Raw genomic sequence first — 20,150 nt, forward strand, 5'->3', positions numbered from 1 at the left:
TTCTCCGCATTAATAAAGAATGATGAAACCATCACACTAAACTTGAATTGTCCCAAAAAATTGTGGTAAATAAGTGTCTCTAGTGGGAAAACCAGAGAGCTGAAGAGAAATGCCTGCACTATGTCAAACTCGGACAGTTGATTTGTACCTGTCTTTCCCAAAATTGTCTTTAAAGAATCTTCGGAAGTTTCCTATGATGATACTTCTCTCTATTCCTTTGTGTGCACATTTGCTCCCAATTTATGCTTCTTCCCGTGAATTAATTATTTTATTTTCAGGTTCTGTATATTTTTTTAACTTCTTTTTGGCAGTTTTGATTGTTGTCCAAATGGCACCAAATTCATAAAATAATGATAAAATTATGGCGTTGTTCGTTTTCTCTAATTTTAACAAATGTGAAGACCATGTTGTTGACGCCGAGATATGGGATAAAATAAAGCGCATTTGATAAACGAAAGCTTTTGCTGAATTTTTCAAGGAAAGGAAAAGACATTTGGGTACCTCTCAACTCCAAAATGAAACACCCCCATCCAAATACTTATTGTGATATATAGTAGAAAGTAGGTACAGAGCCTTGTCAGTAGTAATAGAAATTTTTGAAAACAGAAATGTGACACCAATACATATTTCAAACAAATTCTATCCCTATGCTGATTCCGAATCTGCGAAATTTCTTACGTTCAGCTTCTCATCGAAATTAATTACCATAAAACATCTAAATATGAGAAAGGGGGAATCCCACACCACCCTCACCCCCCAAAAAGCTCAATTTTGACGAAAGTGGCACCAACAAATTAACCCTATTCAAAAACCTTCGATCAACATTAAAACCTTAGAGGGATAGAAGTCCTCTTCATGAATAAGACAATCGTTAAAATTTAATCTTATATGAAAAACAGATTTTTATTAATTAACGTCCTCAACAAATAAAGAAAATAGAATTTTTAGAGACAGCCGTGTACAGTGGCAGTTTAATCGAAAATTGTGAAAATGTGCTAAATTTTGGTGAGATTGTTTTGGTACATAATTACTGGTTCTGAGCCGAGAGTATTTAAAGTGATTTCTGGTCATTCTATGCAACAGGAATTCATTCAAGTAAATAGGATTAGAAAGGAATACAAATGGACTTTAAAGGGAATTACTTCAGTCAATTAAATATAATTATCGCACGAAAAAGATTATTGCCTGTTAGTTTCTAATGTCTTGTTTTCAATTTAATTTCATGAAAAATATCTCATGAAAATTTAATTATAGCAGGAAAAAAAGAAAATAGGCTTAATATCTAGCAAAAACGAAATAAATGATGAACATCATCGATTAATTTGGCAAAATCAAACAGTCAAGAATACTGTGATAAAAGCCCCCTTGGCCATCTGCTCATAAGGTAATTGCAATTACCAGCCTCAGAAATTCAGAAAATCCCAAATTTATGGCCTCGACAAGCCCCTCGTCCACCTTCTAAATGACAGCAGATTATGACAAAAAAATCCAATTTCTCTGGAGATGATTTGAAGTAGATAATATAAGACAAAGAAGGGACAGGAAAACAGCTAAATAAGCAGGAACAATAAAACAAGAGGATTGAGGACTGTCAAGAACACTCTTTATCGGAACGTAAATCAAAAAAGAAGACTAGGACTGCTGGCATTTTTTCAAATACCTTCTTGGTTGAAAAAAAAGAATTCAAACTAGTACCATCACACATTATAAAGGGGAAAAAATAGAAAATGATTAGATGTTTCTGCCTATTATACGAAAAAAGACATAATAAAGTTTTCTATTAAATTACCTCAGTGTATATATATATATATATATATATATATATATATATATATATATATATATATATATATATATATATATATATATATATATATATATATATATATATATATATATATATATATATATATATATATATATATATATATATATATATATATATATATATATATATATATATATATATATATATATATATATATATATATATATATATATATATATATATATATATATATATGTTGGTTTGTATATATACGTGTATGTATTGCTCGTGTAACCTGCCACGGTACATCTAAAAATACTTTTGGCAAAAAGGGAGGAGCGTTTGAGTAGAGCCATCTACTGATGATCCACTTAAGAAACCTCTGTATTGTTGAAGGTTTTATACAACTCACAGATTTTTAAATAAGGAATAAACTCGATTGACCCCTCGATGTTTGTGTTCAATTAAATAAAAAAAAAAAGTTTTTTTTAACTGAAAGTAAGGAGCGACATTAAAACTTAAAACAAACAGAAATCATTTCGTATATGAAAGGGGCTGTCCCCTCCTCAACGCCTCGTTCTTTACGCTAAAGTTTTTTATTGTTTTAAAAAATATAGTTGTGAGACAGAGTCAAACTTTAGCGTAAAGAGCGAGGCACTGAGGAGGGGACATCCTCTTCCATATACGGAATAATTTCTGTTCCTTTTAAGTTTTAATGTCGCTTTCAGTTAAAAAAAAACTTTTTTTTTTTTATTTTATTTCTGAACGTTTTTGAATTAATACAGGTTTTGATTTTTCTCACCGTACACGAATAGTTAAAACGAAATTTGGATATTAATTTTACTTTTTTTTTAGTTAAATGGCTTTCTCAAAAGTTGTTTATTTTTATTTACGAACGTTTTTATTAGTAATAAATATACGTAACTTACGAAATTAACTTACGTAACAAACTTCTATATTCCTATATTTTTATTACGTATATTAAGGGGTTCACCCCCTAGTCAATACCTTGCTCTTTACGCTAAAGTCCAAATTTTTGTTCAAATTCTCTAAGAATGACCCCTTAATCACAAAGGCCGTTAATTAGAATAAATAGCTCTTATGAAAGTATTAAAAAAAAAAACTTTAGCGTAAAGAACGAGGTATTGACTAGGGGGCAAACCCAATCTAATACTTAATAATTTCTGTTGGTTTTAAATTTTGAAGCGCTCCTTACTTTCAGTTTAAAAACTTGTTTTTGTTATTTAGTTTCTGATCGTTTTTTTAAATAATGCTGGAAAATCCGATGCCCCCTTCATAGAAATGAAAACTCATAGAAATGAAACATGGGGGGTGCCCCCTTCCCCCATGAAAACTTCCTCCATGGAAAGATCCTCCCCAGTAACCCTCCCAACCAAACAACACCCCCTCCTCCCACTACAAGATAAAATCCTCCCTGAAAATGTCTGTATACTTCCAAATAACCAATACTAAATGTAAACATTGGACAAAGTTCATAACTTGCAGCCCTTCCCCTGGGGACTGTGGGGGAATAATCATCCTCAAAGACATAGTTATTATATTTTTCGACCATTTTCAACAAAGTGGGTATCTTAAAATTTTTATCGGGTGAGTTTTGGGAAAAATGAGCGTGGAAGGGAGCGTAGTCGCCTTCCAATTTTATTGGTAACTTGCAAAGAGCACTAGAACTTTTAATTTCCGTTCGAATGAGCCCTCTTGCGATATTCTAGGACCACTGGGTAGATACGATCGCTCCTGGGAAAAAAAAAACAACAAAAAAACAAATAAACACGCATCCGTGATCTTTCTTCTGGCAAAAATACAAAAATTCAACATTGTTGCAGATATTTTCTATTGGAGTGATTTTGAAATCAAAATAATTTGCATGATAGAATGTTTGTGTTCAATTAAATAACAAAAACAAATTTTTTTTAACTGAAAGTAAGGAGCGACATTAAAACTTAACAAACAGAAATTATTCCGTATATGAAAGGGGCTGTCCCCTCCTCAACGCCTCGCTCTTTACGCTAAAGTTTATTTTTATTGTTCCTTTCATATACGGAATAATTTCCGGTCGTTTTAACTTTTAAACTCACTCCTTACTTTCCGTTAAAAAAAACTTGTTTTTTTAATTTAATTTTTGATCGGTTTTGAATTAATGCAGGTTTTGATTTTGGATCACCGTACATGAATAATTAAAACGAACTTTGCATATTAATTTTACGTTTTTTTTTGTTAAATGGCTTTCTCGAAAGTTGTTCATTTTTATTTAAGAAAGTTCTTATTAGTAGTAAATATACTTAGCTTACGAATTAACTTACGTGACGAACTTCTATATTCGTATATTTTTATTACGTATATTAAGGGGTTCACCCCCTAGTCAATACCTTGCTCTTTACGCTAAAGTCCAAATTTTTGTTCAAATTCTCTAAGAATGACCCCTTAATCACAAACGCCGTTAATTAGAATAAATAGCTCTTATGAAAGTACTAAAAAAAAACTTTAGCGTAAAGAACGAGGTATTGACTAGGGAGCAAACCCAATCTAATACGTAATAATTTCTGTTGGTTTTAAATTTTGAAGTGCTCCTTACTTTCAGTTGAACTTGTTTTTGTTATTTAGTTTCTGATCGTTTTTTTAAATAATGCTGGAAAATCCGGTGCCCCCTTCATAGAAATGCCCCTTCCCCCATGGGAAGATCCTCCCAATCAACCCCCCCCTCCAACCAAACCACACCCCCGCTTCCCCCACTACAAGAAAAAATCCTCCCTGAAAATGTATGTATACTTCCAAATAACCAATACTAAATGTAAACATTGGACAAAGTTCATAACTTGCAGCCCTTCCCCTGGGGACTGTGGGGGAATAATCATCCTCAAAGACATAGTTATTATATTTTTCGACCATTTTCAACAAAATGGCTATCTCAAAATTTTTATCGGGTGACTTTGGGGAAAAAATGAGCGTGGGAGGGGGCCTAGTTGCCCTCTATTTTTTTGGTCACTTAAAAAGAGCACTAGATCTTTTAATTTCCGTTCGAATGAGCCCTTCCGCGATATTCTAGGACCTCTGGTTCGATACGATCGCTCCTGGGAAAAAAAAAACAACAAAAAAACAAATAAACACGCATCCGTGATCTTTCTTCTGGCAATAATACAAAATTCGACATTCTTGCAGATAGGAGCTTGAAACCTCTACTGTAGGGTTCTCTGATACGCTGAATCTGATGGTGTGATTTTCATTAAGGTTATATTACTTTTGGGGGATGTTTCCCCCCTTGTTTGGAAAATAAGGCAAATTATCTCAGGCACGTAACTTTTGATGGATAAAAATCAACTTAGTGAAACTTATACATATAAACTCGGCATAAAAATTCAATTCTTTTGATATATCTATTTATATCGAAATTCCGTTTTCTAGATCTCCAGTTACTATTGAGCCGATTTACTCCGTACTTACAGTTTGTTACCACGAACTGTTTGAAAAGGGAAACCTTAATGTTTTTATATAGACAACATGTCATATATCAGGCAAATCATGTTGTCTAAAAATTATGTCGCTTACCTTCAAAATTGAAAGAGGAAAAAAAAATATTTAAGTTTTTGTCCTCAGTCTGAATTGTCGTTGGATAAACAATTTACATTTCACTGTAATTTTAAGTTACTATAGCTATTTTCTATTGGAGTGATTTTGAAATCAAAATAATTTACATGATAGAACAATCACATAAAATAGAATAATCCCTAGAAAAAGGGCTTAAAGGAAGAAATTTCAGTTATTTATTGTAAAATTATTCCTAAGATAAGATAGATGCAGGATTATTGTAAGATAACTCATGCTACTATTATATTATATGTTATTGTTCAACCCCATAGCCTTGGTACATACTAAAAGAAAGGTTAAAATGGCTAGGTAATAATGTTCTATGGATAGAGTATCATAAGCTGCGAGAACTTTACGTATTTGCCCACACTTCTTCCGAATGTTTCCCCCCTCTAGATTTTGAAAAATATCTTTTTTGATATTCTCATTGAAAAATGCCCTTTTTGGGTATTTTCCTTGAAAAAAGTTAAAAAAACAGAATTAACACCCTTGCATTTTGTCCTCCTCCCTACATTTTCGTGAATTGATGTCCCTCCCCTGTTGTTGTAAAGATAACGTGTCTTGCACATTCAATATCCTTGTGATAAAAAAAAACATGTTTCTAAACAGTGGGGGGTTTGTTATTTCACAAGATAAAATAGTTGCAAAACGCTAATAGAAAAAAATCAAGTAAAGAGATATAAATGACGAAAGGGTGGATGCCATTGTTGATAAATTTAGAGCTCAACATCTTGTTGCTTTTTTATAGTAATTTTTTAGTAATTAAAAAAAAGTAAAAAAGTATAGTAATTTTTATAGTAATTTATTAAATAGACTTAAAGCGATGGTTAGTAGCCCCTCACATGGCTGTAAGGACATAGATACGAGATAGAAGAATTAACAACTTAAAACACACGTCGATTCATAAAAATATAACTACAGGAGTAAACTTGTACATAAACTGCCAAAAACCCCAGACATGAGTGCCGGTTTGAACCTAATTTTAACGCTTATTAACGGATTATCTATCCCTTTATAGAAAAATAATATAAGTAGCAGACTTGAGACTTAGATTAACATTACCATGGCAAATTACGCAAAACTATTATTGGTGTTATTATTTATATTATTATAATTAATATTATTATTGATTTACCTCTATGACCTGCTCAATTTTTCCCCTTTTGCAAACATTGTGATAGCTTATACAGTAATAGATTATAATGCCATTGTTTGTAATTATCGTTAAACGTGTTACTATCACGAGAAAAAAGACAATGGAAAAACAAATCTTTTAAATGTGTCATTTTTTCCTCCCTGACTATATAGGGCTGTTGATACTGTAACATGCAACCGTCAAATTTGCGTGGAGTTAAATAAAAATGAAAGCTGTGCATGTCTACGTTCAACGAAAAGTCACGGTAAGAAAATTACTCCTTCTAGCATCTAGAAAGTTTACACATTGGAGCTAGATAAACGTGGTGTAGTGAGAATTTACACTCAGAACAAATATTAGTTAAAACACACATTTTTTTGCCATGCGATGACCAAAATTTAACAATAGTTTAGATTGTACCAGGAAAGGGTCATATTTTGCCAAATATTGCTATAAACATATGGCACTTTTTTTAATCTTACAGGATTTTTGTTCAGAAATGAACAGTTTATGTGAGACATTTCACTCCTTGCTTAGTCAACTTTCTTCGACTCTGAAAGGAGAAAGGAAAGGCTGAAAAACAATAGGCTGTTTAGTTGTGTTAAATTGAACCCAATATTTTCTCTCTCTTTAAATGTTTATATTAAAAGAAGGTTCACATATCTGGTGTTTTTTTCTTAGTTTGGAACGATTTTTGGTTCTGATTCTGATATAAACTTAACACCCTATTTCCCCTGGCACTGGATAGCAATGATCGATGGGAAGAGAGCCAAATAGCAGATCTTAGAATAAAAATGGCCAAAATATATTCCCAGCAACTATTCTTATGAATATGGATTCATCTCGTTAAAAGCTGGCAGTGAGGCAATTAAGCATATGACAAAAGCCTATCTTCTGATTGATTCCCTTTCATTGAAAGGAAAAGAGCTTTTCCATGATAGTATCGGATCGCTACACCGTTTTTTCTCACTAAAGTCAAGTGGTGATATTCTAGGCTTGTTGAATTCTAAGAATAAAACAAATGTAATTCTAAGAGTAAACCCGCTAAACAGTGACCTTTTTCTTCGTGATATTGTTTCTGCTCTTTCTCAATTGCTAGGTGAAAAATTATACAGCTGGGGCAGAGACACCCAGCCTACTCCTAGAATAAACAAGTATTTGGGAGGGGCTAAAAAATATGTGTGGCAACCAAGTGAGTTGCTATAGAAAAATATAGTAGATTTTTCGGATAAAGGGATAGAACGAATAAAGGTATGTGGCACCGCAACCAAACTAAGCCTCACTCATACTGCGTACAATAGGGGCTTAGTAGGCTCCAAGAGTATTTTTAAATCAGATCAACCTGTGAACAGTAAGTAAATTAGGAAATTAGGATGTGTAATATTTTGAATACTCATTATGATATTTTTGTTTCTTGATAATAAGACAGAAATATGAACAATTTGTGATTCTGAACTATTCCTATTCCAAATAAATTTCTTTTCTTCTAAGTTATTTCTATTATCATAGGGTTGCATATAGTTTTTGTTTATCTAAAAAAGAATTCACTAGCTTTTAGCTATCATACATTAACATTATCAGCACTATATGAGAAGTATTTTTTGTTAATACTTTCCCGTTCTGTCAAATATAGAGCAAACGGAATTTTTTTTTCAGAAATTTGGAAAGAGCGATTGCAATTTGAACATAGTTTACCGTATAAAAGGGAAATCCCCCGTAAAAAGAAAAACCCCCCGTAAAAAGAGAAACCCCATATATAGTTAACCATCCCCTCATTCGCAGAACATTCCGCTTAAGTTTGATTGATGCTTTATTGAGAACGTGATCAACGCCTATAACAACAAAAAGCACTGTGTACCTACCGTTTGTTTTTAGTAAAAATAAGTAAACAAATAATAAATAAATAAATATATAGATGTTGTGAATCTATATAGAGATGTAAATTTTGGCTTAGAAAGCCAAGATCTACAACTATAGCATAGAAGAAATTCAAGATACAATTTTCATCAAAACCAAGCTTCTTTTGTGGGTAGAAAATTATCCAAATGATCTTGTGATATATAAATTGACAGGTAAAGTTAAATCAACAAATTTCATATATTTAGAATCAACATGAAAAGCAACCTTTTGGATCTATATATTGTAATCAAAATTCTATTAATTATGGATTTCTTCTACTGACAAGGGCTGCTCTTTACTTGCAGTTTTTACGAAATAGCCGAAATTCTCACTTTACTTTGACAAAATCACTTTCTTTTTTTGAAAGGTCACTGTAGCTTTTTAATTTTTTTCGTCTGAGCCCTTTTCTTATAACCACCGATAACCGATCTGATATATTTGACCCAGTTTGATAATTATTTACTGTGATTGGTCTTTCAATATTTTACTATTTTTTTTCGAGGCCAACCACTTGTTCCTTAAACAATATTCAACAAAATCCAAAAAGACTTGCCTAGACTGAGTATAATTTCCCCATAGAAATTAGTTAGGAAGAAAACTGAAAGAAAAACGCTTTATTGATCCCCAGGGATTTACAAATTTCCTTTTACAAGCCCATTAAATCCCCAAATAGGATTAGTTGCCATACCAAATGCTCCCAATTTCTAAGATCGGACCTTATGTGAAGTTCTTAAAGGCAAAGCTTATCACGTATCAAATCTCAGGAAAAAATATGTTTCCCATTTATATTCCAAGGGGCTGAAAGAAGTCTAATCATCTCCTTTGGACAGTTAATCATTCGAATTTGAAAAAAATCTATCCATGATCATTCCGAGCTACGCACGTGCCAAAGTGGACAGACAGGAAACTCTCAGAATATTAGCATTATTATATTCGTAATGTAAAGAGATTCAATGATCCCGGACTGGACACTCGAGAGAGATTTAAACACTGAAGCTTCAGGGATACACAATTTGTTCCTACATATCTGTTCAATTACAGTACATTTTTGGGGGGGAAGGGGGGGGGAGACACATGAGGAATAGTTATAAAGCGGTCAAATAAAATAGTTTAAAAAAATGATAAACTATCCACTACATATTTTAAAGGTACCTGCTATATACTCGTACAATTGTCAATTTCGAATGTAATTAGGGAGAAAAGAAAAAAGGAGGCACCACTAGACTACCCAATACCTGGCTCTTTACGCTAAAGTTTTACTGTCTGTCCCAATTTTTAAGTGTGACTCCTGAACCATAAGGGCCATTTTATTAGAATAGGCAGCTTTTTTAAAAGTGCAAAAAACTTTAGCGTGAAGAGCAAGGTATTGAGGAGCTTATTGAAGATGTGGACGGACACAGGAAGTATAAATCATTAACGAATCTGAAGGGGGATGGGGACAAATGAAGGGGGAAGGGGGATGGGGACAAATGAAGGGGGAAGGGGGACAAAGCTTATTCAGGAGCTTAAGAAAGGAGATAAGTGCTTTATGATGATATTGTTAATATGGATATCCCATTTTAAATTAGAAGAAACTGCGACAGTTCACACTTCTCATCATATATGAGAAGTCTATCTACACTAGATTCCCGGAACAAATTTAGTTTAGCATTACAATATTATACCTTTTATTATGTCTCAACTTTAGGGTTTGGAAACAGAATAAAAGAGTTTGACACTTGATATCAAAATTAGAATTAAGAAGTAAAAATTGGTCTTGCTATCTAATTCTGATAAATTAAGATGTTCACCATCCTGTGCTTAAACCATGGAAGGGTCAAAAGTATTACAAACAAATGTGCTATACATTGAAAGCAGAAAATCTAAGTTGAAGTGTAAATTTCAGTTTAAGTTCCGTATTGGACTAAAATACTGTTTCCATCTCTTCACACGTCTATCGAATATATTCATAAAGTACATATTAGACCTGGTTATTTTGCAACGAGAAAGTTTCTTATATAGCAAGCGCGGATTTGAACACATTTTTCTTTGATGTGTAGATGTAGATTTTTGCGACAATCTGAAGTTGTAGCTTAAGAATTTTTAGGCACTGAAGCGTCGAAGTTGGCGGTGAAAAATATAGTAGCCAAACAGATTTTCCATGAGCTAAAATCGTCCTTTCAAGAAAAAAAAAACATGAAAGCTTTCCAGCATTTCGTAATATTCTGCGCTTCACCATCCATAAATCTCCTTCTAAAAACTGCATCCTTTGATTTAACTAGCTCGAATTTTTATTTGAATGTAATCTATTCTCCTCTAAGCAGGGCATTAATTTTAGTAGCCACTAAAACCAAACTACTTCAAAAACTAATTTATTCCAGATAAAACCAGCATTTGACCAATGAAAATAGCTTCATGAGAAAATACAACTTGTCAGTGTAGTCAATCCAACCCACGACAGCTTGGATTTATCAACAATTCTCCCTCCTTGCGCATACATAGATGTAAACATACACAAAATACAAAGAAAAAATTTTTTGCCAAAAGAAAATTCATAGGAAAATATATTCCTGTAATTTCTTTTTAACGCAAACCCCCGAACCCAGCAAGAAGTGCTATCAAGAGGACTCACATTGTACGTTCAGCTTGATTCCAGTTTCCAACTTCTTTTCTAAGAGTGCTTCGTGCTCGGAGACACAGCGAAGGATGCGATTATGCTGATCTCGTCTAATTTTGAATTCTAGTGTGGAAGTTGCAATCCAAGATTTGGAAGTTCCCTCCATAGTTGAGTTCATCTGGTAGGCATTATGAGATATTTCTTCGTCACCTAAGAAACAAAAGATGAAAAGTTTCTATCTTTATATCTTTCGAAATTCTAATTAAACTAGGATATTTCATCCAATAACATTCCCTTTTAGAAACTTGGAAACAGGTGAAATCTGCATTTGAAAGAATAAAAGCACTCAGTGTCTACGGTAACCTAAAAGAATTAATCATGACGTGATTTAAAACCTAAGCTCTTTAGTCAAGTTTATAGATAAAAAAGAATTATTTTGGGGTAATAGATGATTTGGATTGGATTTTCGAATAGGATACACAAAAATCTGCAACGGTCAAGAGCAAACTGTTAAAGCCAATGTATATTTCACATTTTCCCCAAAAATGAAATGGAAGAAAGCCAATTTCGCTTGAAATGGTAACCTTTTCAGTTTGATAGGATAGAAGAAAAGTAACTAAAGATGTCGTTCTTTCCGCAACATTGCTGAAAATGGAAATGGTGGGTATATATATGGGTCCACACTATGTATGTTTTCAGACTTGAAAACGACCAAATGGAGAATAATTGTAAATTTAAGAGGAAATATCAATATGAGAAAAACGTAAATTTCTCTAGAAATACTTCCGACACTTTAAGCTTGATCCTTAGCCCCACACTTAGTTTAAAATATAATTCCTGATTTCGTATGTTTAAGAGGCAAAAATAAACCACTATCTTTGTTAAACAATGACAAGAAAAATTTAAATAGCATGCAAGCACGCACAAACTGAGAAATTAGGGCCCGTGCCCCCCCCCCCCTCTAAAAAATTTAAATATTATATGATTTTGTTGTAATTTGCTATGTTTTTAATAAAATTCAGTCGTTTTTATGTGTTTAATAGAACCTGAGCCCTCTCAGCTTTTCCAAATAATTTATTATGTTAGTCCCTGGTACCATAAACAATCCTTCATAATAAACAAATATATATGCTTGTTAAATAGTTAGTCCAATAAGTTTGTTAGCAAATGTTTGATGGGTAAGGATTGGGACAAAAAACAAATCAGTACAGCAATTCAAATAAGAACATACCAATAAACCAACGTAGGTTTGGAACTGGATTTGCACCCGCACTTACACACTGGACCATTGCAATGGTGTCCGACTGAACCGTGATATTTCCAGGTCGCTCAACGTGAGAACCATTATAAACAATAGAGACCATTTGTGGGGGAACTAGAATGAGAAAAAACATATTCATTTGCTGCCAAAATCAACATTTATTGTACAAAAAGCTGCATGTGGCTAATCCGTCTACACTACATTCTCCTCCGCTCTATTTATAAACACAGCTGTACTCTTAGTGCTTTCCAGCGAAATAACTGATTTCTTAAATTTTTTCTTATGATCTTGTTCCACTCCGTTCAACTCCGTTCAACAACCTTCCTCTTTTTGTCTCGGCCTTATTTGCCTTGCCAAAAAGCATATTCCTCGTAGTCCTTCATCCATAAGATTTGTCCTAGCCATATTAATCTTTCACCTTCCTTACTAATAATACTGCATAGGCAAGCAATTTTTCAAGTTCTATTTTTACCCTTATGTATTTGGTTTTGCGTACAGTATTGTCACCATTATGGATTTTGTTTGGACATTTACTACCCCCCCCCCGCCAGGCTTTAAAAATGTATTTTGAGAAATAAAAACTTTTGATAAGGAACATTTTAATAGAACCATCTACCGAAACAACTGAAGAAACAACGCTTTGTTTGGTTAGTACAAATTTAATTTGGTATTATTTTCGAGTGATATTCGTTTTTTTTGGGGGGGAATAAATCCATTTAATGTTAAGAATGACATTTTAGGCTATCATAGACAAGAGAACCCTAGGAGCCATTTTTTAATTTTAGAATTTCCCACCAGGGTACTTTTGTTTAACAGGGCATTACATGATAAATATCCAGCCCTGGAATAAACTTTAATTAAAAATAATTGGAGATAACAAGATTTCCTGTCGTCTAAGGAAAAGAAGACTAAAGAATTTTGCTCTTTGTGTTTCTAATGGTTTCTATACTTTGTTTGAAGTCAGCATGTCCTTTGAAGTATTTTCTTTCTTTGAAAGCTAAAATTCTTTTTCTTGCTGCGAACTAAACATCAAATGTGATTCTTTTTCGCGTAAACTTCTAGATACTCGATGATTAGAATGTTGAAAATATTCTAAGAAAATCATTACAGCTTTTTCTTACGACCTCGAAAACTTCATTTCTCAAGGACAGTATCAAATCCGCACTACTGCTCTAACTGTTTTTTCGAATTTTAAAATAAAATATTCATTTGAATGTGTGTAGCTATATTGCCAATTATTTTGTGTTTAGCCTAGGGGAGAGGATCTTCTTAGGAAAAGAAACAACTCAATCAATAAATCGAATATATTAGAGATCGTGCAGACCCTTTAAATACTCGAAATTTACTAATTCTTCTGTTGTCCATAGAGCTAAAACTTCACTTTTTTTGCTGCAACTTCACCAAACTAGTCCTTTCCCTTTTCTGTTGTGCAAACAAGTGAAAAGATAGAGAATTAAGCAAGCGTTCTAAAAAAGAGAAGCGTGACAGACAAAATGACAATGTTGAAAAGTTTTTCCTGGAACAAGATATATAATTGATGCTAGTTGCATGACTGATGAAATGTTCAATTTCGATTTAATTCAAACATTGGTAAAAACCATAGACGTATTAATCTATAGTAGAACAACAGACAGAATTAGTCTTTACGAGCTTTGTACGCTTTTTCTTCCATGCATTCAGCAAAAGTTTCCCAAGGATTGGTTCTATTATTTTACAATTCCTTGGAGAATCATTTCTTTTTGCCAGCTGCATAGTGAATCTTTACCTGTTTGCATGTTGGAATAATTTTTTTTGTATAACGGGGCATCTATTCAGGTAATAATATTTGAAAAATAAAATAAGCCAATAAAAACGTTTCAGAAAAATGCACAATTCTTAGCTTTTCAAACAGTTCGTGGTAACGAACTGTAAGTAAGGAGCGACCCGGCTCAATAGTAACTGAAACTCATAAAAAACGAAATTTGGAAACCAATTGATACATCAAGAGAATTAGATTTTTTTGCTGATTTCAAATATATAAGTTTCACTAAGTTTAGTCTTACCCATTAAAAGTTAAGCGCCTGAGAAAATTTGCCTTATTTTCCAAAAAGGGGGGAAACACCCCCTAAAAGTCATAGAACTTTAATGAAAATAATACTATCAGATATAGCGTACGAGATAACTCTACTGTAGAAGTTTCAAGCTCCTATCTATAAAACTGTGGAATTTTGTATTTTTTGCCAGAAGAATTATCACGGGTGCGTGTCTATTTGTTTTTTTTTTGTTTGCCCCTTATGCACAATAAAACTTAAAACGAACATAAATTATTCTGTATATGAAAGGGGCTGTCCCCTCCTCAACGACTCCCTCTTTACGCTAAACTTTTTTATTGTTTTAAAAAAGAAAGTTGTGAGACACAGTCAAACTTTAGCGTAAAAAGTGAGGCGTTGAGGAGGGGACAGCTTCTTTCAAATATGGAATAATTTCTGTTCGTTTTAAGTTTTAATGTTGCTCCTTACTTTCAGTTGAAAAACTAGTTTTTTTTATTCAATGATCTATAAGATTGAGTAATAGAAGTTTCAAGTTCAATAGCTATTACGGCTATTTGGAGTTGGGTTATTCATCAAGTTCACTTTTTATATTTTTAAAAATTTCAGCGTTAATGTCCTTGATTCACTCTTCAATTTGTAAATTCCGAAAGATATTCCTTAAAAAAGGGATAATTCCTTAAAGACAAAAATTAAAGCATTTTGGGAATAAGGTGTGTTTCTGAAGCCAGTTTGACTAATTGCACATTAAGGTATGTTTAATCTCGACTCTCCGTTAGACTAAAAATGCCTTTTTCTATTTTAGGCTGTGATTGTTTTTTGGAATTAATCAAGTTGGATTCTGAATGATTCAGTTGTACCCATTAAAGGTATTTTAATCAAGCTTCATTCAAAATCATCAAGATTCTACTTAGAAACAAGAAATCATCAGCACCATCTAGGGATTACTTTCAATGAATCTCCCATTTCTGTCAAGGATTATAGTTTTTTTGCAATACAATTTTACACCTTATGCACATTAGCATGCCGAGTTATAACCAGAAAGGGCATTTGTTTTCAAGGAATATCGTTTTTTAATTTATCTACAAAATTCATCTCTAGACTAAAAATTAATAATAAAGCAGTGTAGCCAGTGATGATTGAGAGAAAAAGGTGGACTAATAGGAGTTAATCCGCAAGGGAAGTAATGATCTAGAATATAGTGAGTTGGAAAACTAATTTTCCGCAGGAAACCCAAGTACTAAGCTCCTCAGAAGAGGTAAGTTTGAGACAAAACAAAAACAATAAAACTTCGTCTTGTCCCTTAGACATTCTAAAGGAAATGTGTTTAATGAAGAGAAGAAAAAAAAGTAAGACAGCTCAATGAATCTGTTAGTCAATGATTCATAGTCTAAACAGAACATAGGGGAGATTTGACCAAAGAGGAGCATTCAATTTGTCTATTTTAAGACCCTAGACCCTTCAAAATCATGATTGAAAAAACTTTTTATGTGACTTTTTTCTTCGGAGTTGTATCTTAAATCCTTCCTTCTATTTAAGTTTTTCAAGACTTATCAAATTCTCTTTTCTGCAGTCCACTGAGATAAAAAAAAGCACAAGTTTGACTTGTGAACGATTAACAAACTAATTAGGTTAAAGTTGTAAAAATAGGATACTAAAGTTATCTAGTGATCTTTAACCTACAGCTAGATGCCAGTAAAAAAAAAAAAAAAAAGATTTGACACAGATCAGAAACAAATGAAAAAATAGATTCAGCAATTACATTAGCATTATCCTGCTTGACCCTACAATCTTTTCATTAGGTTTTGTTGTCTAAACAATTAACGAATAAACGGAAAACAAAACGAAGAGTTTTCCCTCGACTATTAATTAGAAGTTTTACCAACAATTGTGCATCGCCGTGTTAGATCATGCAAAAAAAAAAAACGGAACAGACAGCTTAAATTCAGCTGTTAATGTTAATTCTTAACAACAAATCTGTATTTGAGGAATATTGGAAGATTTAAACTGATTGACATTTAAAAATGTGAGCTTTTCGGAGCATTAGAAGCGTTTCATTAGTCTTGATCCCCCATAGTTCTAGCTCTAACAACACCACAAACACAGGAACTTGCTAACAGAAGTGTGTCTAAAACGTGTATATTGCTGGATGGGATCCCACGGAAATTATTATCCTTCGTTTAATCAAAATGTCACTTTTCTTGTTCTTTATAATTTTTATTTTTTTTAAACAAACAGCAATTAATATGAATGTATAAATGGATATTAAAACTAACCTAAACTTAAATAAATTATCAAATCAGAGGTATAATGAACAGTTACAACCAGAGATAAGATTGGGGCTGGGGCCCGCTCAAACCCCCTGAAGACAAGTTACTTGTAATTGACTTAAAAAAAATAATTTTACTTTGATGGTTTATAATTTTCCTTTTGAGGGATTTGGTGATAAAAACCCAAAATATTCAGTAATACCATGGGGAATAGCTTACCACGAACCACAAGCTGAGCAGGCTCAGAAGTGAGAGAGTCAAGAACGTCAATAGCAGAATTTGTTACTTGACATTCCCACAGGCCGTCATCAAAATCCAACCTAGCGTTTGAAATCCTTAAACTACAGTCACCAGAGTCACGGTCTGCTGCCCATTCGTATTTCCCAGCATACATTCCAATGGGCTGAAAGAAAATGATGGGGTTTGAGATCACACAGAGTTGTTCACAAGACGAAAGTACCGCCAAAAAAACTGAAATGGCTAAGTTCGGGCAGCTACAAGAACTTGTAAGCCCTACCTATACAGTTGAACATTTTAGGCAAAGCAATGTACTGACTATAGGCCATTTTAAGGGTCAAATTAAAGTAGAAAAAAGAATAAATAAATAGTCATTAACTTGAGGGTTGTCATTACATTTTCTGCCAAGCATGAATTGCCAATGAACGATGATGAGGAACGGCCAAATAATTGATTCTTCCTTATCTTATAAAGCAGATGTGTCTCTAACTTCTCAATTTCAGATAACAAATTTCAATTTAAAATAGATTGATTCACTAGCCTGATTCATATTTTAGGAGCCATGAGCACCAAGTTTTTTTTTTTTTTTTTTTTTTTGGTGGGGGCTGATTCTTATGAATTTTAACTCAACCAGGTAAAAAAATACTACCAGTAACAATATACAAATTTTCTATATAATCATCGAACTTTATTAGGGGTGTTCTGCAATCACTCACTAGTGGTGGGGAGGGGGGTCAGTCTTCTATCCCGAAGTTAACAATTTTTTTAATGAGCATATACATTCAATCTTTGGTGGAGTTCTATCCCTTAGCAGTATTAAATTCAATTTCAAAGTACTGATAGTCCCAATAAATTCAGCTAAACTGGTTCAAACTACTTTCAGCATTAAAAGAGGAAAACAACATAAGGTTCTTCAGTCAGCCAAAGCCCTGTGGGAAACTGTATTTGCACCTATATCCAAATTGTCTAAAACGTCAGAATGTATCAAGAGTTCGGCGCTTTAGCTTCCCATTTGTGGTATCCATATTTAAAATGTTAATTCCTGTTTTTAGTTTTTTTTTTGTAACTCGGGCAATAACAACAACTTTAACAACAAACTTTAACAACAAACAACGAAATCGACAGTAAGTTCCCAATTATCCCTATGTTAGTGTAAATTTTTTTTAAAGTATGTCTACATTTGGCGTTTTCAGGAAAACTGGGCCGGAAATCTAAGAAACTAAACCAATCAAATCACGTCTTCATGGGTTTTGGCACGAACCGTCCTTTTTGGTTGCAACTTGATAGGCTGACATTCCCAGATTTTTTTTCCAAGTTTTCCAGAAAACGTCTGATTTGGACACGCTCTTTATGGTTTTCTCAGTGAGAATGAAAAAACAGAAATTTTCTCACTTGGAAAAACAGGAATTTTCTCACATTTATGTCTGTTTTCATGGATGGTTATGTGTGTTGTTCGATTTATTTGATGTTTTTCAGGGATGGTTATGGATGATTTATGGTTTTTGTCAGTGAGAATTTGAATAACAGGAACTTTCTCACATTTATGTCTGTTTTTATGGTTTTTGTCAGTGAGAATGGAAAAACAGGAACTTTCTCACATTTATGTCTGTTTTCATGGATGGTTATGTGTGTTGTTCGATTTATTTGATGTTTTTCATGTCTGTGTTATGGATGATTTATATCTGTTCGTTGTCAGTAAGAATGGACATGCTCGACGCGAATTTTATGTGATTGTTTGGATAACCTAACCTGAGAACTTGATTTACATAATCGCTAGGGGAAATTATTGATTCACGAGGGGGAAATTAAGAAACATTATGGCTTCTTTGATCTTAGGTCTGAGGGATAAATGTTCTTTAGGTCAGAGAGAAAAATAAATATTCTATTTTTAAATATGGCTTCATTGATCTTTAGTGTCAGGAATTATAAATGACATCACTTGTTATCTCGGAATTATGCGGGAGTCTAAAGAGATAGAAATTCTATTTTTAAATACGGCTTCACTGAGCTTTAAGTCGGAGAGATAAATTGATATTCTAACGAAACCTTAATAGTTTACCTAGGAAAATTTATGAGATGAAGAGATTAGCGTAGGAAAGGGTTTCCTAGAAATTTGAAATGTGAAAGCACAGAGATGCCAAAAAACAAAAGGAACACGCTGAAATTGCGTTTAGGGATTATTTGGGCGAAACTGTTTTAGTCATTTTATGGAATTATTTCGGCGAAACAGTTAGAGACATTTTAAAATATGATTTTTGAAGAGATTTTAGGAGAGAATTTGAGGGTAAAACTTTGTGGTCGTTATAATACACAAGTTCCATTTTAACAGTGTTGTGAGGTCCCCTACCCCAACCCCAAAGGGCCCCGATCGCCCTACCCCAACCCCGAAGGGTTCCAATCCCCATACCACAATCCAGAAGGAACCCCTGGTCCCCAAAGGTTCCCAGGACTCCCACCCGGCCCCCCAAACCCCCAAAGTCCCTCTCCGGGCCCCCAAAGGCACATCAAGCTCCCAAAAGACCACCGGTGTCCCAAAGGCCTTCACCCGGTCCCCAAATGTCCCCCAGGCTCCCAACTGGCCCCCCAGGACCCCCAAAGGCCCTCCACCGGTCCCCAAAGGTCCCCCAAGCTCCCAAAGGGCCCCCCTCCCCTCCCTCTCCCTCCCCCTCCTCACCGTCCCCTCCCCCTCCCCCTCCTCCCAACCCCCTCCCCTCCTCCCCACCCCTCCCCTCCTCCCCACCCCTCCCCTCCTCCCCACCCCCTCCCCTCCTCCCCTCCCCATTTTTTTAATATTTTTTGTGCATTGAGACACAGAAGGGCACCCTCCCCCCGGCTCCCCCCCCCCAAAGGGCCCCCGACGCCCCAAAGACCTGATTTTTCAGAGTCATGGTTTACCATTTTGGATTTCTTTCGTTGATGTGTGTTGTCTGAAACTTATGATTTGGGATATGTAAATTACTATTTCGGACTTTTCTGAGCTAGATTTCTTAGTCTTTCGTTGGTGTGTGTTGCCTGAAACCTATGATTTGGGATGGATGGATTGCAATTTTTGACTTTTCTGAGCTAGGTTTCTTAGCCTTTCATAGGTGTGTGTTGTCAGAAAATTATGATTTGGGATGTGTAGTTTGCTATTTCAGGCTTTTCTGAGCTATGATTTCGTAGTATTTCGTAGGTGAATGTTGTCTGAAACCTATTGTTTGGGATGAGTAGTTTGCTATTTCTGGCTTTTCTGAGCTAGGTTTCTTAGCCTTTCATAGGTGTGTGTTGTCTGAAACTTATGATTTGGGATATGTAATTTGCTATTTCCGGCTTTTATAAGCTAGATTTTTTATTCTTTCGGAGGTGTGTGGTGTC

The 20,150-nt window shown here is 34.0% G+C and overlaps 1 protein-coding gene across 2 annotated transcripts in view; it reads right to left on the reverse strand.

Annotated features, from left to right (window-relative positions):
* LOC148951245 (kin of IRRE-like protein 3) overlaps positions 1–20,150 on the reverse strand; it is a 114,343-nt gene that overhangs the window by 54,804 nt on the left and 39,389 nt on the right. For both annotated transcript variants that reach the window (XM_089090195.1, XM_089090194.1), the window contains exons 3-5: positions 16,779–16,962; positions 12,233–12,376; positions 11,017–11,211 (exon numbers count right to left, since the gene is read on the reverse strand). In XM_089090195.1, the coding sequence (XP_088946321.1) occupies positions 11,017–11,211; positions 12,233–12,376; positions 16,779–16,962 (523 nt within the window). The remainder of the gene's footprint in view (positions 1–11,016; positions 11,212–12,232; positions 12,377–16,778; positions 16,963–20,150) is intronic.

The sequence above is a fragment of the Artemia sp. Qi Xiang Cuo genome, chromosome 6 (genome assembly GCF_049724085.1).
Source record: "Artemia sp. Qi Xiang Cuo chromosome 6, ASM4972408v1, whole genome shotgun sequence".
Taxonomy (NCBI): Eukaryota; Metazoa; Arthropoda; class Branchiopoda; order Anostraca; family Artemiidae; genus Artemia; species Artemia sp. Qi Xiang Cuo.